The sequence below is a fragment of the Arachis hypogaea genome, chromosome 18, assembly GCF_003086295.3.
Source record: "Arachis hypogaea cultivar Tifrunner chromosome 18, arahy.Tifrunner.gnm2.J5K5, whole genome shotgun sequence".
Taxonomy (NCBI): domain Eukaryota; kingdom Viridiplantae; phylum Streptophyta; class Magnoliopsida; order Fabales; family Fabaceae; genus Arachis; species Arachis hypogaea.
In genome coordinates, this window is record NC_092053.1 from 4,532,614 (window position 1) to 4,557,446 (window position 24,833).

General features: G+C 32.2%; 3 protein-coding genes across 15 annotated transcripts; all 3 read right to left on the minus strand.

Moving 5' to 3' along the window:
* Window positions 1-277: 277 nt before the first annotated feature.
* LOC140181211 (uncharacterized) lies at window positions 278-1,186 on the minus strand. Its single transcript, XM_072224730.1, has 2 exons — window positions 987-1,186; window positions 278-773 (listed from the first exon to the last, which is right to left on the minus strand). Exons 1-2 carry the CDS (start codon window positions 1,184-1,186, stop codon window positions 278-280), a joined length of 696 nt encoding a protein of 231 aa, XP_072080831.1.
* A 13,718-nt stretch (window positions 1,187-14,904) lies between these two features.
* LOC112772767 (UDP-xylose transporter 1) lies at window positions 14,905-18,833 on the minus strand. 4 transcript variants are annotated; one of them, XM_025817765.3, is made up of 9 exons: window positions 18,455-18,833; window positions 18,284-18,364; window positions 17,967-18,093; window positions 17,494-17,678; window positions 17,324-17,391; window positions 17,091-17,223; window positions 16,471-16,632; window positions 15,907-16,179; window positions 14,905-15,285 (listed from the first exon to the last, which is right to left on the minus strand). In XM_025817765.3, the coding sequence occupies exons 3-9, from the start codon at window positions 18,085-18,087 to the stop codon at window positions 15,175-15,177; spliced, it is 1,053 nt and encodes a 350-aa protein (XP_025673550.1). In that variant the 5' UTR covers window positions 18,088-18,093; window positions 18,284-18,364; window positions 18,455-18,833; the 3' UTR covers window positions 14,905-15,174. The 4 variants fall into 4 exon arrangements, with proteins under 4 accessions (XP_025673550.1, XP_025673551.1, XP_029150616.1 ...); XM_025817766.3 differs by having other exon boundaries at window positions 17,967-18,087; window positions 18,455-18,743; XM_029294783.2 differs by lacking the exon at window positions 18,455-18,833 and having other exon boundaries at window positions 18,203-18,320.
* Window positions 18,834-19,749: 916 nt separating this feature from the next.
* Window positions 19,750-24,332, minus strand: LOC112772791 (uncharacterized). 10 transcript variants are annotated; one of them, XM_025817796.3, is made up of 16 exons: window positions 24,194-24,316; window positions 23,984-24,047; window positions 23,473-23,682; window positions 23,314-23,390; window positions 23,057-23,149; window positions 22,829-22,933; window positions 22,293-22,376; window positions 22,088-22,203; window positions 21,808-21,909; window positions 21,612-21,725; window positions 21,445-21,501; window positions 21,271-21,337; window positions 21,056-21,109; window positions 20,592-20,666; window positions 20,468-20,503; window positions 19,750-20,269 (listed from the first exon to the last, which is right to left on the minus strand). In XM_025817796.3, coding segments are annotated over exons 3-16 (1,083 nt in total). In that variant the 5' UTR covers window positions 23,474-23,682; window positions 23,984-24,047; window positions 24,194-24,316; the 3' UTR covers window positions 19,750-20,167. The 10 variants fall into 10 exon arrangements, with proteins under 10 accessions (XP_025673581.1, XP_025673583.1, XP_025673579.1 ...); XM_025817798.3 differs by having other exon boundaries at window positions 23,473-23,532; window positions 23,984-24,033; window positions 24,194-24,311; XM_025817794.3 differs by having other exon boundaries at window positions 23,282-23,390; window positions 23,473-23,532; window positions 23,984-24,033; window positions 24,194-24,311.
* Window positions 24,333-24,833: the final 501 nt, after the last annotated feature.

A 24,833-nucleotide genomic window follows, 5' to 3' on the forward strand; every position in this document is an offset into this window, starting at 1 on the left:
TATGACTGACAATCACGATACCTACATAATTTGCTGTGAAAACAGAATTATTTGGGAGGGTTACTGAAAAATGTTTAGAGGTATAAAAATTGGAAAAGAGGTTCAAGTCACATGCTATGTGAATTGTCGCTCCACTGTCAAGGATCCAACAATTTTGAGACATTTGATTTCTTGAAACTGATGAGTTGAGGACTATACATGCAAGTGTGGCCACATTAGTGGAATCAGCTACTGGTAAATCTTGGATCTGCTGATTGCTGAGTAACGCAATCAATTGCTATATCTGGTTCTGGTCCAGGTTTAGTGTGAACTGTGCCTCTGAGGCTGCAACATGATGAATTGATGGCTTTGTTCCATGTCCTCTGCCATACCCAGGAGGGAAGCCATGGATCTTGTAGCATTTTTTCACTGTGTGGCCAAGCAATCCACAGTAGGAGCACATAGACCTGTTCTTCTTCTGTTGTCCCCTGCCTCGTCCAAGGAGCAGTTGTTGAGGTTGATTATTCTTTGCCAAGAAAGCTACCTGATTTGAGGAGGAGGAAGCGCCAATTGACCTGTGCCTCTCTTCTTGAACTACAAGAGAGAGAACCTTGTTGATGGATGGTAGAGATTCCATAAGCAGAATTTGAGCACGAATTTGTGCAAAAGATTCATCAAGATCCATGAGAAAATGTACGTATTCAGATTGAAGAAAGTCGTGCATTGAGCAGGCATCACCGCAATTACATAGCACTGGACGATAGGAACTGAACTCTTTCCACAGCATTTTGATCCTGGTGAAATACTGAGACACAGTCATGGCACCTTGGTTTAGGTTCATGAGTTCCCTTTTTAGCTCGAAAATTCTAGGTTCGTTACCATGTTCGAATCTTTCTTTGAGATCATGCCAAAGTTCCTCAGCAGAATTTGCATAAACCAGTGAGGTTGCAATTTCCTTTGAAACTGAATTAAGGATCCAAGTGCTCACTACATCATTGACACATTACCAATTTTCAAATTGATCAGGATCTGCAGCTGGATCTGGCCTTGGAATTGTGCCGCTGATAAATCTAAGCTTTCTCTTGGCATTTAGGGCTTTCTTCATGGCGCGATGCCAAGAGTGGTAGTTTTCCTCAGTGAGTTGTTGCTGAGTGACGAGGATCAAACCCGGTTGATCTGCCGTGGAGAGTGTAAATGGATCTGCCATTGTAGGATCAATGAATCTTGGGGTAGAAAGATTCAGAACGTCTTCTCTAAACTCGTTGATCGGAGCTTCTTGCTTTCACTATAGACAATCACAAATTAGTAAAGTAATCAAGCTCTCATCAAACTCTATTGTGTGAGTTTATGAGAAGAGGAAAGAAATAAAAAGGAGAAGGAAAGTTCCAGAAGCAGGGGCGGAGCTTAGTTAAGACAAGGGGGGCCATGACCCCCAAACTTTTGGTAAAAAAATTAGTAATACTTCTTCAAAAAATAAAAAATTAGTTCAGTTGGCTCAAATACTTTGCTATGGCTTAAAATATCAAAGTTCAATCTTCATCTTTTGCTTTTATTGTACAATAATTTTTAGTTTTAAATATTTAAAGCATGTTGGATTTGGACTTAACTGAGTGTATTCGCATTTCGCAGCTCTCTATTTAATAAGCAACACTTTCTCTACCTTTGAGTTCAAATATAAAAAATTAGGTATTTTTTATTTATGTAATTTAATATTATTTTACATTTTACATTTTATATTTCACTGTTTATTTAATTTAATTTTTTATATGATAAAAAATATTAGAATATTCAATAAGTATTGATATTATTGTATTTGTATAAATTGATAAAAAAAATTCAATAAATATTATAAATTTTAATATTTGTCATTCTAATTTCTTTTTTACATATTTTACAGGATATATATTCAAATTTTTATATAAAATAATTATGAAAAATCAAAGAATTGATAATTTTTTAAGAGGAAGGCTAATATTCAAGAAGGAGAACATATAACTTTTACAATATCAATACCTGTACATAGTTCTTCTACTTTAATGAATCACGAAGAAAGTGAGATACAATCTCAAAAAATTCAAAGAGTTGTATCTGATGAGTTTGACCTTAATTTTTTGGAACGAGACCCTGGAAAACGGCTTTAAATTTGGCAATATCACCCAAATCAAATAGACGAGGTTAGACAAGCTTATTTTAAATGGGGTCCATATCAAAAGCATCTTGACAATTATCTTCTATCCGACCTCCCAAAATTTTGTTTCAAGCTCTGCCACTGTCCAGAAGAGAATGAAATTTGTGGAAGAATGTAGAAGAAAATGTCTTCTAGTACCATGTTAAAAGATGAGAAGGATCAAAGAATTGGGAAAAAAAAATAAATTGATTGTATTAAATCAAATTCTTGCTGGTGGTATATATACAAACACAAAACAAGAAGTAAATTCTAATTAAATATAATTACTCTAACTAACTGTAGTGAATAACCTAACTTATGCTGATACGAGTACATTTTATTCAAATTATCTAAAAAAATGACAAATTAAATTACATACATATAGCGATAGAGAAAAAAAAAATTAATCTTTGTATAAAATTATTTTGCATTGGATAAATTTATTTATTATAGGAGTATAGTGTAGCTAATAAGTTTGAGGGCCCCCTAATGTATATATTTATTATTTAATTTGCAAAATGTTAAATAATGGTGTTCTGATCTACTCAATTTATTGCATGAGAAAATGAGAGTTATATGCATGCATGCATGCCTCTTCCATCATTCTTCTACCATACGTCTTCCTTAATTATATCTTAACTCTTGCACCTACCAATTACTATTCGGATTGAAAAGGTGTTCTAATATAAGGAAACATTCAAAGCTACTTGCATGTAAAAAAAAATCAAGTATACATCAAATATCTATCACCCACTTATGTATTCATGTTAGTTCATAAATATACCCATCATTAATTATATCGTCGTTATTTAATTTAATAATTAATATACTGTATTTTGACAATTTGACCTTTTTTTTGGTCGACATACAATATATATATATACTTTTTGCTGGCATCAAACCGTCGATATTTTTTTGTTAGGAAAAGACAAGTCTCTTCTATATCCAACTCAAATTTAATTTACTAATTTAGTATTAGTTACTACTAGATAGATGTTTTATTAACATATATAATATTAATACCAACAACATCTTTTTTTTTCCCTCATTTTTTTAGAAGTTAGTCCAGCAACGTTACATAATCAAAAAATATTATTATTTTAGAATAATATTTAACTAATAATAATTTATACACATAAAATATATAATTTATATTCACATATTTATTAAAATTTGCATACAATTGGAGATAATATTCAATTTGGTCCCTGAACTTGCGTGCAAGCTACAATTTAGTCCTTAAAGTTTCAATTGCTTTTATTTAGTCCTCAAACTTTGTGATCATAACTCATATTAGTCCTTGAAACAATTTTCAACGTACAAACGTTAACGGAACACTGTCGTGAACAGTCGGATACCACACTAAACCTTGTAAAATGATGTCATTTTAGTTTTGTCACTCAAATAACCCAAAAACAACATCGTAAATAGTGTTTATTAAAATTTTACCTTACAAAATAAGTGATATGATACCGTTTTTGAACTATTTAAATGCCAAAACCAAAACTATATCATTTTACAAGTTTTTAACGTGACATCTGATAGTCTATAACAACGCTCCATTAACGTTTTTATACTAAAAATCGTCTCAGGGACTAATATGAGATACGTTTATAAATTTTGGGGACTAAATAGAGGCAATTAAAATCTCAAAGACTAAATTGAGACTCATGTGTAAATTTAGGGATCAAATTGAGTATTAACTCCATACGATTGTTAATTTATTTATTAAAAAAATTTAACATTTATACAGACCAAATATCCACCAAAATTATTGAAATTTACTAACTCCCAAGAATTTCTGTTCAAATAAATCATGTATTCGCCAATTTTGATTCCCAATTAGGGATAATACCTGAAACTTATGGAAGTTTTTATGTATAGTACTACTATTCAAAGAGAAATAATGGTCTAACCTATGCAACTCGGTGACCTATTGCTATTATTATATTCCCCACTTTCAAACTTTTATTTTTCTTCTTATGGTTTCCTTTGTCTTCTCATAGTGTATGTTCAGAACAAAATGCTTTATAAAATCTATCGTTAATTTTATGTCGTGATGAAATTAATTTATCGGAACTGATTAATTTTAAAGGGGGGCTTAATTAGACCAATTCAAGAGCCTTGATCGTTGCAACTTGTTGGAAAGAGGCTGAAAAAGGTTTTAATAAGTATGGGTCTTTTGGTGGCGGATAGAACTACCACACTAACACTACTCAATTTAATTATTATAAAATAATGATAAAATTAAAGAATACCTGAAAGTAACATTTAATCAAAAAATAAGATTAAGCTATCTTATATTATAAAGACAAGTGTTAAGATTATAAATTAAAAAAAACTAAAAATATAAAATTTAAATTTTTAATATATTTATTTTAAAAAAATTTAAAATTTTTATTAGTAATAATTTTATTGTGTGTTGTTAGAATATATGTTAGCTAAATTTTTAAAAATAATACTAAAATTATATAAATATGGTGTTATTTTTTTTATTAGAGGGTCTAACTAACTCACTCTAAAAATTAAAGATAAAATGGTGAGAGATGACTACTAATGCAAACATATAATAACTAAATACCAATTAAAAAACCAATTAAAAAAAATAGACTGCTTGATATTTAATTATAAACTAAGAGATTATAACTGCTTGATATTTAATTATAAACTAAGAGATTATATGAGATGCGAAACTTATAATAATACTTCTCCTCTTAGGCTCTTACTAATTATATTGGTATTGGTCAAAATGCATTTCATTATATTATATATATTAGTACAAAATTAATTGGGTTAGGTTTGGATTGAATTGAAGGATGGAGGATGCTAGTGAAGGTAATAACTCGTGGTGTTAAGTTTGAATAATGGAGTCAATATTACAATGAAGAACGTAATTTGAACGTCGGAGTGTCTTTGTAGATGTCTGTTATCATCATTTCTCTTAAAGTCGATGTATATATCTTTTATTTCAGGCGAAAGAGAACTTAATTTCTGAATAAGACGAACTATACCTCAAGCCCGACTTATCACAAAAAGAATATTTGGCGCCCATCGTGGGACTGGATTTACTTAATCCCACTATCATCTTTTTTTTTTTTGTCTAATTACCTACACTCTTTTGTCGGTTTTAATCAATGGCAGAAAAGCAAAATAATTCACTTCCTGAACTCTCTACTATAGTCAAACTATTAGTGATCAAGGAATCACTGAAAGCAGAAGTACAAAAGTTAACCGAACTTTTGAACCAAAACAAACAAGATGATGAGGAGGACCAGAGAAATTATGGTAACAGTGACAGCGGTGATGACCACACCTCAGGAATAATGACCATGGTAATAGTCACTCCAAACACATCAACAAAGGAAATAAATTTTGCCAAATGCTCTGGTAATATTATCTAATGGCACATAATTCTAGCTACATATAAAACATTTTTGGTTCCCATGTTTTCATTAAAAACTTTGAATTAGCACAATTATGCAAGCATTTGATCAAATAAATTGATTTTATTATTTCTGATGTATACCAAAAGTCGAAAAATCATATATGATTCAAACAATCAAAGCCAATTTACAATGAATTTCTCTCGTTGTCATTTACATTGTTATTGCTATAATTACTATTTTGCTTTTCAATCGCCTTTTAACTGCTCGGCGTTAATCCATGCTGTTTTATCCACATTTCTTTGTTTTCATTCTCTCCAATTATTTGTTCTCGGAATAATAGGATTCAGCTTTAGCTTTAACTGACGAATTCAAAACATGTGTTTGCAATTCTCTGTACAAAAAGAAAAATTTGAAATTAATTCAAAAAACAATCGAAAGACGAATAGCCGAAACAAATCAAATCAATAAGACATTATACCACGATAATACAATGCGTACACATAACCTAACCTGCTTATATAATTCTTTTATTTTAATTTTTAATATGACATGACCTCTTATAAGGTATACACTACTCTATATACTTGAACTGCTTCACTTTTATGTATCTTACTATTTCATATACTAACATTGGACATGCTATATTTTGTTGTAAAATATTTAGTCTGTATTTCATTTTTGATTGACCCTCTTTAAGTATATCTGGTACTATTTTTTCTACCATACATTTCTGCACAAAGTTTTATATACATGATAATACAATCACGCTGATAAAAAGAAATTCAGGCAGTGCTATAGACCATCTCATCAAAACAACTCCAGCAACAGTACTGTCATATGCGGATTATAACTTGGACAATTTACACCTTCTAACATAACTTAACTCCAAAATCAATGTATAAGACTAGCCTAAAGATGCATTACAGATAAGCTCATAAGTCGAAACACGGTGATGTTCGCTTCTTTTATTAATAATCTTTATTCTTTTACTTTCAATCTTTTCTATTAAAATTCATTTATCATTATTTCTGATTGATCTATAAGTTATCTCATACACGATAAAAATAAATTACTCTACTACGAATCTTCAAAATCACATACATTCAGCTCACCGAATCTCCAACTGAGATATATTTCCTCATAAAAAACGCTAATGTTACTAAATTATCTGCAACTAATTTTTTCAGTACCGGAACAGACTTACAATTCAAACGATAAAATCCTAAAAGAAAATTACAAATCAGTCAAACTGCTCAGACTTATCAAATAAATACCGTGATCCAATATTCAAGCTCAATTCTTACCAAATTACAATTCGGCTTTTAAACAAATTGCGACTCTTACTCCTCTATTATCTAATAAACAATTTCAGATACTATCCACAAACATGCATCCCAACAAATTCAAACAAATATCTAAATACATCTACTGATTCAGTGATCGATTATCAATAAATATTCAAACCGCAAACAAGTGACTTAATCAACTAATCAAAATCGAGCTATACTTCAGTTTTCAAAGGTATAAGCTACTAAGCTATCTATCATTTCAAACAAACCGACATCTATAAGTCGGAATCATTTCAAAACAACCCAACACCTATAAGTCAGAATAATTTCAAACAAACCACAAACTCCCATGCATATCGGCATCACCTACGCTACTCCCAATTCCAAACCAACCTATTACGTCAGTCCACCAATTTGCCAAATAACTCGGCAGCAACTAACACTACTTATTTGACCTATCAATAACGACCCTTATCAATTACTACTAGTCATACTTGTCCAATCTTACAAATTCAAAAACAACACATACTACTTAGCCTATCTTGTATAATTACTTATAGACATTTGCCAAACCTGGTCAACATTTACCTCTTTTTCTCATCAATATTTCTACTCCTTACAAGTCAAAAACAATTTTTTTAATCAAACTATTCCAAAGCATCAACTGGCATATAGAATAATTATCATGCAAATCACGCAACCTCAATCAACCTACAAATAAAAACAACAATCTCACAATACTCAGACATCATCTGCAGTGAATCTATAGACATATCGAAGCAAAAGCATCACATATATAAAGCAAACGAGTTCACCCAACAACATTGGGTACCAATTCATCAAAAACACAAACAGTTATCAACAAAACCAAATCCAAACATAAACTTACAAACATTGTTCAACTAAAACATACAATTCCAATCTTTTCAAACTATTAAGGGGTGGCCATATTATCATCCTGACTCTTCTGTTCTACATCATCATTAACCAGTCTCCCATTGCAAACCACCTTACATGGGTCTATAATAGAAAAATCAACTGTTGGTGCAATAAACCTAACCTATTTAGAGGCTCTGTCAAATCCTTCATCCAACATTTCAAAGCCATAGCTATCTTCTTCCTCTTCTGCATTTTTCTTTTCCAATGTCAATTTAGTAATTCTAACCTCAAACTCGGTTCTTTTGGTTTCAAAGAGTTTTTCTTTTCTTTCCAGAAGTCCAACTTCATCCTTCATGCTCTTTAACTCCTCATCTTTCAAGATAAGCTCTTTCCAAGCATTCTACAATTCCTTTCCTTTTCAATTCTATCTTGAACAAGTTTGTTCAGCTCCTCTCTATCCACTACAACACTCCTATGTTTCAACTCACAGGTCCGACCTATGCATATAAGTCGAGCCCCTATGACCTACTTCACAACAAAAACTAAATTAGCAAATTCATTTTTCAATCACACAAATACAATCAAACTATCTATATACCTGCAAGTACTGATCCAGGACCACATCACCAATACCACTTATAAAATCCACATCAGAAGGAGCTTGTGCATGCTCCTCAGACAACCTGGCAAATGGATAATGATCACTCCAAAGAGAGCTCGTATCCTCAACCCCTTTGAAGGTATGCAACGCTTTCTGATTAGCAATATAGGACTCAACCTCCTCCAACGTGGGCTCTTTCACCAATTGCCCACCCCCTCCACAAGATCTATCATATCTTGCTTGCTACCTCCAACACCAACTTCTCTTTTTTTAACGCTAATCACTTTTTCCTTGGTTGCTCCACCTCGGTACCTCCTTCAATACGAATAGTGCTAGCTGACCCTTCTCTCTCTGAATTTCTTGCTTTGAAAAAGGCACACAAACTGTTCGGAGTAACTTTTGGGACTTTCTCACCTACAAATATGAAACACAAACGTTTAACAGAAATATTCATACCATATCAGCACTATACAAACACAAAATTACTTATATAATCAGCTAAAGCCTCTCTATCAAATTCGTATCCCAATAGTTCAACCACTGATAACAATCTATGAGAAGACACTCCCTCAACTAGAAAATCCACAATTATCCCTTCCTTACTATCCATATAACCCATTCCTAAGATCTGCCTTCGTCGCGGATCCCAGTATAACGAAAATCTCTCAATCAATATTTCATCTATATAAAAGGGAAAGCTATCTTCGAGGACCTAACCTTTAAAAACATTTTATTGAATCCTTTGAAAGAGGATTTAAAGGCGCAAAATATTGCTCGGTCAGGGCTCCCACTAAGAGTTACCCAAACCAATCTTTTCACTCCTATCGACTGAAATAGAACAAAAAACACCTCCAATGAAGGTTCTACTTCCAAAAACTCCATCAAAATCTCAAATTCCCAAACAAACACCCATGCATTTGGGTGTAGTTGAGACGGGGCACACTTCAACTGAGTAAGCACACCATGCTCAAACTCAATAAAGAAAAATTTCATATTCAATTCAACTAAGACATATGAATATATGAAGAAAAACTCAAAACTCTCTCCTCAATGGAACACACAATCAAACATGGTGCATGGCAAAAAATCAATCTTTATATCCATGCATTCTCTAATCCAACAAGTTATCCCCAATTGAGCCACACTATCATCATCAAACACTGACACACGCTTCTTCACTAGCTTAGACACCCAACCAAACGGATCATTCATATCCCATATGAACTCCTCCTCAACTATGATATCTTCATTATCTCTTTTTTTTTCCTTTATTATTTTCTTTTACCATCCCCATTTTTCAATCCAGAGGCTACTACATAGAGCCCACACATGCTATAGAAGAAGACAAGGAAAGAACAATAAAATAGACTAACCTCTATTCTCCATTCTCAAAATCACACGACTTAAACAATAACACCAAATGATTTCACATACTATATGTGTCCTTTTTCAAAAAAAGCCCTAACCCACGTTCTATCCATCCTTTACCACAATTAAGCGATCAACAATCATGATTACATACTCTTTACTTTCAGATTCCATCATAATCATTCATTCAAATTCCATTTTCATCAAAATCACAAACTGGTCCTTATAACCTTGGTAACCGAAAAAATAACTGTAGGTCATAATTACCTCTATCACCTCTTTTAATACCTATATTAAATATTATCCTTTTTTATTTTATTTATTTCATTCCAATTAATTACTCATTCCATGTACTCAAATCAATCGACAATTATAAGTTGGATTCAATCCAAACAGCTCGACACTTATACATCAGCGTAATTCCAATCAAATTTGCATCTATAATCGGGAAAAGCAAACAGATATATACCAACACTTTTTTAAAGAAATATTTTATTCTCCATGCCATTAAATCAAACTCTGGAACTTTTTCTCACTATTTAACCATTATTTCTAATAATTTCTTTTACTTTATTATTCACCTAAAGCTATTCCTAAGCATGACTATCATTTTTCAACATACAACAAGTTCAACTTGGGGACTACTACTATTACAAATACTATTCTAAACTATGAGTACAATCACTATTTCGAACTATATTTACTATCACCATTCGGATTTATAATGTATTGAAAAATATCATAGGTTGAACCTGGGGCTGTGATCCGGTAGTTATAACCAGGTCCAACAATGCTTATAAATCGGAATCCAAAGTTAATACCAAACTTGGCTTATCTTCAATTAAAAAGAATCTTGCTGATAACGACCCACTCAAAAACAAACTCAAATGATGACCGAAAGATCAAGAAATATTTTAACTTCTCTGAAAATGTAACATTCTATAAATACCGAACCCCAACTATGTAAAAAGTACGCTAATCACTCTGAGTAACATTATACTCATCTTCTATTCTTACTAACTTAAGCGTTAGAGTGTTTTTGTAGGTGTCCACCAGCCGCCACTACTGTTTCTCTTGAAGCCAACGTATACCTCGTCCATTTTAGGCGAAAGAGAACTCAATCCTTAAAAAGGACGAAATATACCTTAAACCCGGCTTATCACAACAGGAACACCTTGTAATTTATATAATTATATATTATATTATATATGGAGCATATATAACTTAATATTGGAAGGTTAGTTGGTCTACCTACAAAGAAAAAATTATGCAAATAAAAGAAGATAACTAGTACCAGACACTATATTTTAGTTTGAAAATATGATTTAATTGCGGATCAAAATTTTATGTATTAAATCATAAATGTTAACTTATATTACATTTGAAAATCAATGAAACGTCTTCTGGAATAATACACTTTATTAATTCGAAAATCATAGAAACGCCTAATTTGAAACTTGAATAGAAGTTTTTCTGATAGAGTTTTAAAAAAAGATAAGATAATCTTAACATATTTTAAATGCTTAACTATTAAATAAGACTTGATAGCTAGTTTTTGTTTCAAAATAATCCATGTAAGCTGGAAAATTATAACTTGCCAACTTGGTACTCAATTTATTCTCAATCACACAGAATTAGTGTTGATCACAATTAGTTTAGTGACAAATAATCTACTTAATCTAATACAACAAGAATATTCTGTGAGCATTCATCAATCAAATTATTCTCAGTCCATGAACTAACCCACACGAATAAAATTCAATAAAGCACCCGTTATTAACTTATTATATTCAACCATTGATAATTGAAATTCTTTTGGAAAGCGGTGGAACTCCGATTGTTATTTATTTATTTATTTTGGGGAACAGAGGAACTCCATTATAACCTCCAATACAATTGGTTTGTCTTAAAGAAAAAAAAAATTCGGAGGTCCCAAACACAAGACAACATGTGAATTTTTTTTCTACATTATAATGTCTCGAAAAACTATCTTTTTTTTTTTCCGGTTACTTGCGATATCCTTTGGCCTAATTAGTTATTGTACACAAGATGAGATTTAAACTCTCTAATATTCTTGACCAAAAAAAAAACTCTCTAATATTTGTTTAAATAGATTAATGAATGGGAATGGAGGATGGGAATGGAGTTTGCTTGCTTGGGAGGGTCGCCCACTTTGTGTGCCTCTGCAGTACCCGAGGGATTAGTCATTGGGCTTCCGGCCTGATGGATACCCTGGTACACACCAAAAAAAAATAGATTAATGAATTAATTATTAAATCAACCTAACTTAATTTTAAAAATATTTTTTTTAATTTAAAAAATAAATCTGTTTTGTTTTCATCAGATAAATTAGACAATTTCCAATCCTATATATTATAAGTACAACATTATATATTCATTAATTCGAACCCAAATATAACATTAAAAAACATATAATTTACCACTTGAGTTAGACATCAGCTACAAGAATAAATCTTTAAAAATGCAGGATCAATAATTGTTTAGATCTTGGTGGGCTGATCCAGGGGGCCCATTAAAATTCCATTTCTAAGATGGAATTCAAAAAGGATTCCGACCAAAACAAAAAAAAGTTCTAACGTTAGATAATTAAGATTTTCATTGTTGGGCAACCAAAAAAAAAAGAATTTTTTATTGTTTAGATTTTAGAATTGTCCTACCAAAAGAAAAAATAAAGATTTTAGAATTGTAGAATTAGTTTAGAATTTCGTTTTGTAATGATAAATCCATGAATGAATGTATGAGGTTAGGCCTTCAACTTTTAATCAATCAAATCAGTTGAGGAAAAAAAAAGAAAAAAGAAACTAGCTTGACCGAAATAAGATTTTAAAAAATAAAAAAACGAATGATTATATTTATTATAGCTAAATTACAGTCACCAAAAATTTCTAACAAATTAATAATAAATCTAAATTCTCATTTATTACAATAAAAATAAAAGAAATTCTTTAGCCATATCCTTATAAGATTATAACTTTTTTTTATATTTGACCACTGGAGTGAATTTTTCAAAAATAACTCAAATAGTGTGTTATATGTTGTTGTGAGTTTTTATAAAATATTAATAATATTTTATCTTTACATAACCAAAAAAAATTATTACAAAATGTCAGTGGTATTTTTTCTTTACATAATTGAAATTTTTTTTTACAATACGTCAGTAATGAGTTGTGCTATTAGTCTATTACTATTAAAATGACCAAATATTCTCGTGTTTTACATAAAAATTTTGAATATGTAAAAAAGCTCAGCCTATAAAATTAACCTTGAAATTTGTTGAATTATTATTATAGTGTTGGCTTCCAAAAAAAATAGGTGGAGATGGAGGAGGCAAGGTTGAAGACAAATGAAGGAACGGTTGAGTTTAGAAAACTTTAAGTTCATTGTGATGATCATGTTAAAAATATTAGAAATTATTAATTTGTCTTTAAAGTTTTAAATTATTTAGTTAATAATTTTGTTTTGTGTGTAGATCTTGGTCATTGGCCATAAAACAATTTAAAGTCCAAATATGTTAAGAAAATATATTTAGCTTTGCACAAATATTCTACATGACATATAGCTGAATTATTCATATGTTCCAGAAAATTATTGAGCAAGTCCAATTAATCTTTGTTACAAGATCAACAAGGCTTAGTCCGAAAATTGGAAGAAGAAAGAAAGCAATGATGTATGTTTTCCTCGGTTAACCACTCCCCTTTTGGATGGAATTCAAATTTAATTAACATCGGTTTAATTGCATTGGTAACTAAAAAGAAAAAGTTGAAATTGATTTGATTGCTTTTATTGTCACACACGTTACTATGCATAGAGGATAGGAAATGAATTTTAATTTCTTTCTTTACTTTCATTGAAAGCTTTTCTCCCTTCTCTCTCTTCACTTCGGTCATTTCAATGTCAGAGAAGAAGATATTAGAAGCAAGTAATCAGAAGAAGAAAACAAAAGCTAGGAAGAAAGCAAGCGGCCAAGGTGATGATGGTCCTTGCAAAAGGAAGATCTACAGCATGGCGTGATTGAGATCTTTACCACTAATGGAAAGATGTGGTAAAGAAGCCTCAAGATCTCTATGCCTAAAAATGGTAGCAATCTGATTCGGTCAAAGAAGAAGATCCTTATGGTATGGCTCGTTTCTACTTTTTGTTCATCTATCACAGAAAGTAGCTACTGTAGCTACGTGAAGGAGAAAGCAAAAATGGAACAGATGGAGCTGTCAATGATCAATCAAGCGTTTATCAAGGGTCAGAAATCCTTTTTGGGAACTAAGTCAAGATGGAAGGCTCAAATTGATGAAGTTTGATGAGAAGAGATGAGAGAGAGGTAATTGTATGTTGGTTTTTGCTTTCGGTTCCCTCTCTCTTCTCTTTGTTCGAACCGATTTTGGTGTTGAAGAAGAAGAAGTTGGCTCGATTGAACCGTTTCAACCTTGGAAGCTTCCCCTTCTATAATAAGGGTGAACGGTCAAGGCTTGAAACAAGGAGAGTAAGTACAAAATTCTCATAGCTACCCAAACTAACAGAAGTTCTTTTCCTTCAATGTGTTACATTTTATTTTCTTTTCTTTAGTTTTGTCTGTCTGAGTCTCATGGTGAAAAAGGCAAACAGTGTGAGGTTTGTAAGAAAAAGTCAGTGAGTGGTAAAAGACAGATGGTACAAAATTAAAAAGGCATAGGTGTCTTAGAGGTCCTTTGTACATCTATGTGTTGTGTATCATGATTATGTGGGAATTTCCTTACAAGTTGGGTTAGCACTTAGCAGTTGAAAGCTTGGTAGGTGACCAAGTCAAGTTCAGTATTGGGTAGATTCTGGACTTGTTTCGGATAGGAAAGGGTAGTTCTTAGGGAAGAATTGGTGTCTGTAATCAGTTGATTATAGTGAAATTCCATCATTGTTGTGATGGAGACTGGACGTAGGCTGCATTGCACTTAGCAGTTGAATCAGGATACTTCTTGGTGTAATTCTCTCTCTCTTCTACTCCATCTCTATTTCTGTTGCGAATGAAACAAAATTAAAAAATATCTCCTGACTAGTTACGAGACAAAAATAAAATGTCTTATGTCTGGTTATGAGACAAAACGCAGAAAAATCTCTTGAAGCTAATTTAAAAGGCAGAAAGTGATACTCAAAAAAATGTGTCTAAGATTCAACCCCTCTTTTAGCCACTGATTACCGTCAGGAACAAACAAACAACAAAAGATAAAAGTGACTACAAACCAAAAGTGGTAATTGGTAACATTTTTTGAGTAATATTATTAAAAAGAATGGAAGTTTTATAGAAAAGAAAAAAGGAATACAATTTCAAGTAGGCTATATTTCCTGTAGTTTAACATACACATTGCTGGCAATTGAAGGAAATAATGCACTGACTTAAAGTTACAGAAAACTTATTAAACAAAATTTGATTTACACTGAATATTAAAGAGCCCTATATATTGAAAGAACCCCGAGATACAATAAGAAATCTTAAATGACACAGAGCCAAATTCTTTTTTAAATAGATGACTCTTTGTTTAATTTCTTAGCCTCATGATGATTTTCCTCTTCTTGATGACCAGTATTGTTTTTCCCAACCAAAAGGGGTGTGTTATCTTTGTCCTTAACCTGTGAAAAATAATTAATTAAAACAAAAAAGAAAAAGAAAAAATAAATTGTTATAAACTTCTAGATATTATACAGCATGACAAGAAGAAAGAGCCAACAAAATTTCATAAACATGCAAAAAAATTTCTAATACCAAGATGCAATTTGTAAAAAAAAAAAAAAACTCAAGATAAAATTTATCAAAATTTTTGTCAATAAAAACAAAAAACGTTATCTTTTTTTTTAAGTTTAATTACTTTGTTGGTCCCTATAATTTCGCGAAATTTTCAATTAGGTCCCTATACTTTTTTTCTTTTTAATTGAGTCCTTACAACAATTTTTTTTTAATTGGGTATCTACACTTTTTTTTCCTTTTATTTAGGTCCCTATACCAATTCTTTTTTTTAGTTGGGTCCTATAAAATTAAGCCAATTACTATTAAGAAAGATTTAATTGAAAAAAAAATTAGTGTAGGGACTCAATTAAAAAGAAAAAAAAATATAATAACCTAATTGAAAATTTCACGAAATTATAGGGACTAACAGAGTAATTAAACTTTTTTTTTATTATCTCAGTATCTTTGTATTTTGTGGCATAAAACAATTACCAAACGCCGTATCATATGAAGATCATAACAAGTACCTGAGAGGATAATGGAAGATCTCCTGATTGTTTCTTTTTGTTCTCTTCAGTGCAGAAATAAGAGTACAATCCCATACCAAAAATGGCAACAAGTATTCCAACGATGTTCCTTCCAGTGAATGGATCATGGAGCAATGTGTAGCCAAATCCTAGAACAAGACAAGTCTTGAGGTGGCCAAGAACTTGGTACGTTACAGGAGATGTTTTTCCAATAACTAGGAATGTGCTGAAGTTCACAGAAACAGCTATCAAGCATGATAGCACAATGAATGCCTGAAATTTTGTTAACAAAGTAAATTCACCTTAGAATATATAAGTCACACTTTCATATTAAAATTCCGAAAATGTTTGGTAACCAAAGAAAATCAGCAAAAAACAGCCATAACTTGCTTTATTTAGCATTCATTAATTGTTGCGATAATTAATTAATGCTAAATAAGATAAGTTTATGCTATTTTTTTTTGGTCTCTAGTAAAAAAGTTAACAGACGATGATTTCTATCTGATTTAATCATTTTAGAATATCGAATTGCGCATCTTAAAAACAATTGGATTTAATGATCACCAATACTATAGGAGAATATTTGTATGCAAAGACATTTTGCTTGGTGAGGAGCTGATCCACTACAGGGCCTGAAACAAAAAGAATTGCTGCTTGGAATGGAGCAGATTGGTATAGCAACTGTGTGGAAGATACATTCAGCTTCTTCTGTATTGTGTTTGTAAGCTAAATTAAGCACAAAGTTAAGGATCCAAATTAAATAGGTTAAATTACACAGTTGGTCCCTACATTTTTAGTGAAATTGCAAATTAGTCCATACACTTTAAAAGTTTGTAATTGAGTCCCTAAAAAGAATTAAAATTTGTAATTTAGTCCCCGCCGGTCAAAAAGTGTTCATTTAATAGAATATTCTCAGAATATACTGAGAATATTCTGTTAAAATAAAGAATATACTGAGAATATTCTGTTAAATCAAACACTTTTTTGAACGATAGGGACTAAATTGCAAATTTTAATTCTCTTTAGGGATCTAATTACAAACTTTTAAAGTATAGGGACTAATTTGTAATTTTACTGAAAGTGTAGGGACCAACTGTGTAATTTAACCAATTAAATATCATAGTAATTAATCAATAACAATAATAATTACAATTATGTTCTAGAAAGAGAGCATTGAAGGATACAATTTGTCCAACACATGTAGTTATGATTGCTAGAAGGGAAAGAATGGATCCAACAAAATTGAGCTGAAGGTCTGTGATAGAAGCAATGCCAACTCCAACAAGTAATAGGAATAGAGAGAACTTTATTTTCTGGCTGCACAATGTTATCATAAGGTTTTGCAGTAAGTAAATTAAGCATTAATTACCCTTTAATTTCCAAATTCAATTATTTTGTTACTATTAGTATTTAGTACCTGAACTGTTTCTTTAGGAAAACAGTTTCTAGTAGCACTGTGAATGGTATTATTGCCAGTTTTGTCATCTGCAACACATTATCATATTTTTAGTGTTTATGAACTTTAACTTAATATTATTATTGACTTATGGTATTAATTAATACATTGAGATAATTAAATTAATTAACCTGGTAGAATCCAATGGAATTGAAGCCAAGGCTCAAATTGAGAAATCCAATGGAGATGCCATTTAGAATGCCAAAGAGCATGACTGTCTTCATGTCAATGGATTTGCTCACAAATAGATTCAAGCGTTGAGCCACATGAAGGGTGCAAAATGTCACCATCAAATGCCAACTAGTAAGTGTTGTGGCTGTCATAAATTGAAAAAATTAATCAAATTCGTCGTTTTAGTATCTCATAAGATGTCTTATAATATTTAGAATCTTGATTTAACTCTTAAAATATTTTGATATTACGATTTTGAATGAGTCATTCCAGTCTATGATATTTCTACTACTACTAGGTCAATTTACGTAAAATCTCAATTTTTTATCTACTTAGACATTATGTCAGATTTAATTGTACACATTAAAATATACACTTGATATTTATTAACTATTTATATATTATCAAGACAGAAAAAGATAATGAAAATCACCGAAACGGAAGCCAAGATTGCTCATCAAGGCTTTGTTGCATATGACAATGGAGACAGATGAAGCCACTGAGAGAAATAGTGCACCAATAACACCCAATTGGAAGCTTGACATCTCTCCCATCTTTTTCTACCAATAAAATTTCCATGATTCTTAGTTCAGGACTTAGTACATAACATAATCTTATCTAATATGATGAAAAAGAAATGAAATCCACAAAAGTATTAACTTCAAATACCTATTATATACTATTGGTCACTTAAAAAGCATAAGAATAGTCATCAAGAAGAATGTGTCCTTTTCCTCTATGGTCACGTACCTTATATAGTATTTGATTAAGAGGATTATACAATATAGATTGAGATCGACCTAGGAGCTATTATATGTTGTAATATGATACCTGAAAGTGATCATCACAATAAGAGAAGGAAAAAGAAAATGTTCTTATATATATATAAATATAGTTATTTTCATAATATACATTACATACCTTAACTTAGGAAATGTAGAAATGACTATAGAATGTGTTCGTAAAGGGCTTCCACAACTCCAATAAGCCACTCAAGTTGTAAGGTTAAGATGAGAGAGCTCTATTATAGATATATTCTAAGATACAAAGAGAAATTGGAGGGTACAAGCTTGTATGGGAATGCTTATGCACATTTTTTGTGGCTTTATTTAATTTGGATGGTTCGGTTGGTGCCTAATTAACGCCGTTAACTTCTTGGTGCTGGCGGGAGTTTAACGGCAATTTGAAGCAATATAGTCAAGTAGTCAACACATTGCATTACAAACATGTTCCCCTTAATAAAGAAAAAAACCACGATTTGTGACATTCATTTATTTTAAATTACTAAAATGCCCTTGGTGTATTCACAAGAATGTTATGTCACGGTTTTTATTCTTTGGTCCAAAAGCAGCAAAAAAGAGCACAGAGCGAGAATCGACCGATGAGATGTTAAAATCAAAAGGGCGTTTTTGGTCCAATTAGTTGCTACATTTTGTCCCAGTGCCACATATTAAGGGTTTTCATGGAACAAAATACTAAACAAGTCTTGACTCACAAGTCAGGAAGGTGAATGAAACCAACGTTTCGTTTTATTAAGTGAGGTGTCTGTCGTTTCAAGCAACACTCTCCAACTCCATTCCAACAGACTTCAACCTCACTCCTAATTAGCTAATTACAAAAGAGGATTTAATAAAATAAAATAGAATAAAACAGTGTTTTTCTTATTTCTTCTTCAATTTCCTTGGATGCATGTTTCTAAACTGTCTGGATTTCATCGCATATGAGCATCATATAAATCATTGCATTCAATCTCTTTCTTTTTTTAAAATTTCCACTATGCGTAACTTTATGAGAATAGTAATAATAATAATACTAATAAAATAAGGAAAACTTTGGCATCGCATATAAGGTACCAACTTTTAACTGCAATCTCTACCTACTTTTGATAAGGCAACACGATTCTCTCTCTCTCCCTCAACAATGGCAGGCAGAAAATCATTGTTTGAAAAAGAAAAGAGTATTTTCCTCAGTTTTTCACGATCTCTTGTCTTTCAATTCAAACGTCTTTCATGATTTCTCATTGGTCGTCTATCTATGATTTATAGTTGTCCTTTTACCATCTTTTTTAGGTGCGTATCATTTTCCTCAGAATAAATAAATTTAAGAATATCGTATTAAGGAATCATGCCATGCTATAATCATTCATATTCACAGCTCATATCTTTGACGACTCCTATCGTTGGATAAGATTCAAAATCTGTCTCTCCAAACACTAGTTAGTAACAACTGAAAATTTCCGACAATTGTTTTCTGTTCTTCAACGACCGTTCACCATTCCAATTCCCATCAAAATCACAGAACAACGAGTGCCTCAAACCTAAGCTATCAGTGAAAAGAGGATACCCTCTCTTGTCACAACTATTTTAGCCCTTTACCATTACTAGAACCTACAATTTGTGTACTCGGGGAAAATGCTGAATCGTGCTTACCTTTCTTTTACTTTTTGTAACTAGAGTAGAGATGCGTGTCAAAAATGCAAGGATATTATCATATTAAAGAACACAAGCTCAGAAAATACACCTAGCACCTGGGCCTGGGAAAACAAACTAATACACAAGAAAATCCTAAGTGTGCGTAATAGTAAAACATGTACAGTGGGAAGGCAGAGGAGGGGCTGCGGCATAGGCACATTCGTTAACCTTTTCGATAGTTGTTGAGTCCTTCAATATACGACTTATCAGCATCATTCATGCGAGCTTGAAACTCAGCCCATTCATTTCTGCATCTGGTTCTCACCTGAAAGGGTCATCACACCAAAAGAATCAAACTATGGCTCGTAATGTTCATATCATCTGTTTGGCAAACAGCAAAATATACATATGCATCTGGTTGTTGCTCTAATAAGACCTAAAAGATAAGGTAACGTGAAATGGAAGATGTAAATGCAAAGGACTGTTTGATTAGAGTGAACGGTGAAATTCACATATCACATACCGCATCCCATGGTTCTTGTCCATTGTCAGCCTCTCCCTGAAAGGTTATACATTCACATCTCAGAAAAATTATTTCTCGAAAATTCTCTCTCTCGGAAAAATTAAGCTACTGGATGATGACTAACCTGTAGTCCGAGAGAAGGAATTACTTGATGAACAATCCATTGTGAATCAACTACACCAATTTTTTCATGCGCAGGCTACAGAAACAGTACAAACTAGGTTCGATTAGAGCATACCATACTCGAGTAATTTCATTCTAGCCATGAGATGTAACCTGATATTTAGCACAAGATATACAGGTCTCCACATAATATAAACCCTTCAAATATTATATTGGTTAACACGAAAGAAGTCAAAAGCTCTTTTAAGAAGCAAAAAAACTGTAGGCTTAGGGCCACAGAAGAAGGCTCGCTGACTTGCTCACTCACTCTATATCATTCCTAATTCAATACTACTCTCAATAATTAGGTCAAGTACTGGAGTCAAAGCCCAAGCTCAAACCCACTAACAATATGTAAATACGCATGGTTTCAAAGTCCTAGCATTAGGAACGAGTAAAAATAAATAGATAATGGAATCTGCTTACCTCTACACATCTTCTGAGAGAAAAATCCAATCCCCATCCATGCACTAGATCATTCTACAAGTAAACATAGTTGGGAAGTTCATCAGGGTAATTTATTGGTTTGCATGCATGGGAAAAACAAAAAATCACCTATTCGTTAGCTATAACCAACATATTTTATGCAAAAGAAATTACCAAAAGTAAAATATGTGATAAGAAATAAAATAAATAAATACCTGAATCATATGCCAAACACATCGCCATGCTTCCCGAGAAAAGACAGGAGCCATAATTTCCACAAATCTAAAAGAACAAAATAAATGATAACGTTATCTAAGTAGAAAAAGAACATGACAATGCAATTACAATATAAGAATTAACTTTCAACCAAGGAGAAAGAGAGAACATACGCAGCACAAGGAGGCAAATGTGGATCACTACACCAACCTGGTTTCTCTTCAGTAACCCTATTCACCAATACATAATTAAACGTGTTAAGAACATAATTGAAAGTCACAATGAAGTACCTCATTACATAAGTGGTTAAAGGTAGAAAACAGAAAGGATAAAGGAATACATGTGAACTTCACTATCCCCTCTCCTTTTTGTCATCTCCCATGTCAATCCGTTATTGGGCTCAAGACCAGGTTGAGAGATCTCCAAACCATGTTTTTTGATTATGTTAATAAACCTAGGTGAATAGATGCATCTAATTAACAAGGGGGAAAATTGCATATAATGTCAAATTTGAGCAGATTGAAAAGATGGAATACTCGTCTGGGTTGAAGTGTTCCACTCCAAGATCTTCATCCCAGATAAAAATATATTCAAAAGCTGATACTATATCAGGATGCAAAAACCTTTTAGCATACCACCTACAATACATCAAGAAAGAAGCAACTAATATGAACTCAAGGAGTCAATGAATAATAATCTCTCTCTCTCTCTCTCTATATATATATGTGTGTGTGTGTGTGTGTGTGTGTGTGTGTGTTAAAAAGCTTACGGATTAATTTAAATAAAATAACAATAGGAAAAATGGAAAGTATATACCATTTTGTTTGTTTCATTACACTAACATGGATTGCATTCTTTGACCACTCATACTGATCCCATTCACTAGTCCGACCATCATAATGAAAGAGCAAAATTGCAAAATCATCAGAAAACTACAAAACAATTTGATAGTAAGTACATTTGAATAAAGTATAAAAGGGTAAATAAATTCACATAAATAAGCACAGTCCATCTCTGTAACCTTATTGACTGCAGCATTGATATTATGCCTCTGATCATAACCAACAGTAAATGTCACCAAATACTTTGGCTTTTTCTCCAGATCCTGCAGAATTTGGTGTTTCATTGCAAGCTTAGTGAATAAGATACCAGGGAAACAGATGTATTAATATGTAAGCACTATCTGTATAAGCTAACCAACATATTCAAGCAAACCTCCTCATACACTCGCACGTAATGATCTCATTCATATGATTCATAGGAGTTACTTCTTGACAGAATTGAGATAAGTCTACATCTACACCACCCATATGGGCACTCTAAGCATGCACCAGGGGGAAATAATTTTGATTTTGTTTTCCTATATCATTTGCAACATAGATTAAGTGAAGGAAAAATTGCTAAACATGTCGGCATGGCTCTCTGTTCACCACCCATAGACAACAAATGCACATGTGTGTGTAAGAGGGAGACAGAGAAAGAGAGAGAGAGAGGGGGGGGGGGGGAGGGGATTCACAGATATTTTCATGCATAGTAAATAACTGCTTCATAGCATACCTCACTTGGGTCGCCCCATAGTCTGCGCAAATACAAATCAGATTCTGATACAATAATTCCTGGAGGTAGTAATTCTGCACCGCGAGGGTTTGATGGAACATATATCTATAGAAGTAGCATTTGTGAAAAAATAAAATAAAAGTAATAGATAAACTTGCAGCCATTTATGTTTCAGATAATATAAGTGCATTCCTATGCAAGTATCTAAAGAATAAGCATAGAACTTACCTTAAATAAACTAACTGACCCTAAGGCTTCAGGATTTACATTTCCAGAAGATCCTACTTCAAAAGAATTCTCCACATTTGAAAGTAAGCTAATCTGCATAATGTAACAGGAGAAAAACAAGAAAGAAAAAAAGGGGAAAAAAAAGAGAAGATGGAAAAAAGGAAAATAAAAAAGGATTACACATGTCTGATGCAAAGAAAAAATAATAACAGTTACAAATATTACCTTAGTCAAATGCAAGGATGAAAGTGAAATACCAATAAAAAATCCAACAGCAACTCCCATAGTTGCTGTGGCAATAATCCTGGCACCCTCATTTGATCTTTTAACTGCACTGCAGCAGAAATAATAAACTAATTTCAGCATTTTTGGCTTAGTGAACACCAAAAAACGAGTACCAAAAAAAGTGTTCTTACTTGCGATGCATGATTCTCATCCACTTATTGTCTCTGTTAATCAAATCAAGATATTTTCACCTGAGAGAGGTAATTATACAGACTATGAAGCAAATATATGATCCTTCAACAACAAAAAGAGTGATCCCCGCATGAGCCACAAACAGCATAGTCGCCGGAATCAGTGCGCATTTTAGTTATATGCATGCATACAACTATCTATCCTTCCATCTGAGTGAAGACAACAATGGATGCATATCATGTGACTTATACAAAATAAAAATGTAATAAAAATTTGCATATTAGTGATAACATGTTAGAGATACAGAGAGTCAGAGAGTAACTACTTCCAAAGTTAAAAAACTTAACAGTGATAGAAAAAAGATAGTAGCATGTTGTTTATTACATTAACGAGTAACAGATTAACCATTTCTTGCTCCGATACTCCAATAACACAAAAAACTGCCACTATCATCGTGAACTTCTAAACGACGCAAAAAACGAAACTAACGCTGCGTTTTAAGTAAATTACCACGTCGAGAAGCAAACTGTGCGATTTCACAGCGACATTGCATCACTGATCTGCATTTCAAAACCTAAACGGTAAAACGAATACAACACAACACCGAAAATTTTCAGAGCTTCCACAAAACGCAAGCTAAACGCGAGCACCAGAATTGATTTGGTGGGGAAAAAAATGAAGTTATAGCTACGACGAGAGAACGCATAAGCAGAGACTTACAGAATCGATTTCAGGTGAAAATCGCGTTTGCATTCTTCTTCTTCTTCTTCTTCGATTCTCGATCGTGTTTAAGAGAAGAACTAGCGGAAGCTTTTATATGAATAGCACCGTTCTTGCCACGGCGAGACTCAAATTTTCCATTGTACGAATTTATAGTATGACTAAACTGCCCCTGCTTTGATTTTTCAACTTTTTTTACTTTTCTTTTGAAAAGGAATAATATAATGACCTATGGGATCGTGCCATGTCGTAGAAAACTGACACGTGTGAAAGTTATTGCATGAATTTGATTCTGACCGGTCAACTCTTATGTTATATTATAATAAACCACATACATATTTGTCAATATTATTCATTTTCATTACTATATGAATTCATAGTTCTTACTTTAATAATGATATCACGACTCAAGTGACACGTCTTTTATTAACATTGAATAATTGAATGAAAAAATTACCATAATTTCCAGTCTTAAACAGCGACTCGTGGGATATTAAAAGAATGTAAATTTATTAGCATTGAATAATGGTTCATCTTAGTCACTTTATCATTAATTAGTCTATTAGAGTTAGAGTTTAATTAATATATGTCCATATAATAAACTTATTATTAATAAAAAAAATTTAATTTTAACATGCCC

What these genes read in the sequence shown, in the direction of transcription:
- LOC140181211 (XM_072224730.1), bottom strand. Translation starts at nt 1,186, where the DNA reads ATGGCAGATCCATTTACACTCTCCACGGCAGATCAACCGGGTTTGATC. An exon ending in CCTGATCAATTTGAAAATTG is followed by an intron (nt 774 to 986) that starts GTAATGTGTCAA and finishes GTATTTCACCAG; the next exon opens with GATCAAAATGCTGTGGAAAG.
- LOC112772767 (XM_025817765.3), bottom strand. Translation starts at nt 18,087, where the DNA reads ATGGGAGAGATGTCAAGCTTCCAATTGGGTGTTATTGGTGCACTATTT. An exon ending in CAATCTTGGCTTCCGTTTCG is followed by an intron (nt 17,679 to 17,966) that starts GTGATTTTCATT and finishes AATTTATGACAG; the next exon opens with CCACAACACTTACTAGTTGG. An exon ending in TTCCTAAAGAAACAGTTCAG is followed by an intron (nt 17,224 to 17,323) that starts GTACTAAATACT and finishes AACATTGTGCAG; the next exon opens with CCAGAAAATAAAGTTCTCTC.
- LOC112772791 (XM_025817793.3), bottom strand. Translation starts at nt 23,492, where the DNA reads ATGAGAATCATGCATCGCAA. An exon ending in CATCCTTGCATTTGACTAAG is followed by an intron (nt 23,150 to 23,281) that starts GTAATATTTGTA and finishes TACATTATGCAG; the next exon opens with ATTAGCTTACTTTCAAATGT. An exon ending in GGGGATAGTGAAGTTCACAT is followed by an intron (nt 21,502 to 21,611) that starts GTATTCCTTTAT and finishes ATTGGTGAATAG; the next exon opens with GGTTACTGAAGAGAAACCAG.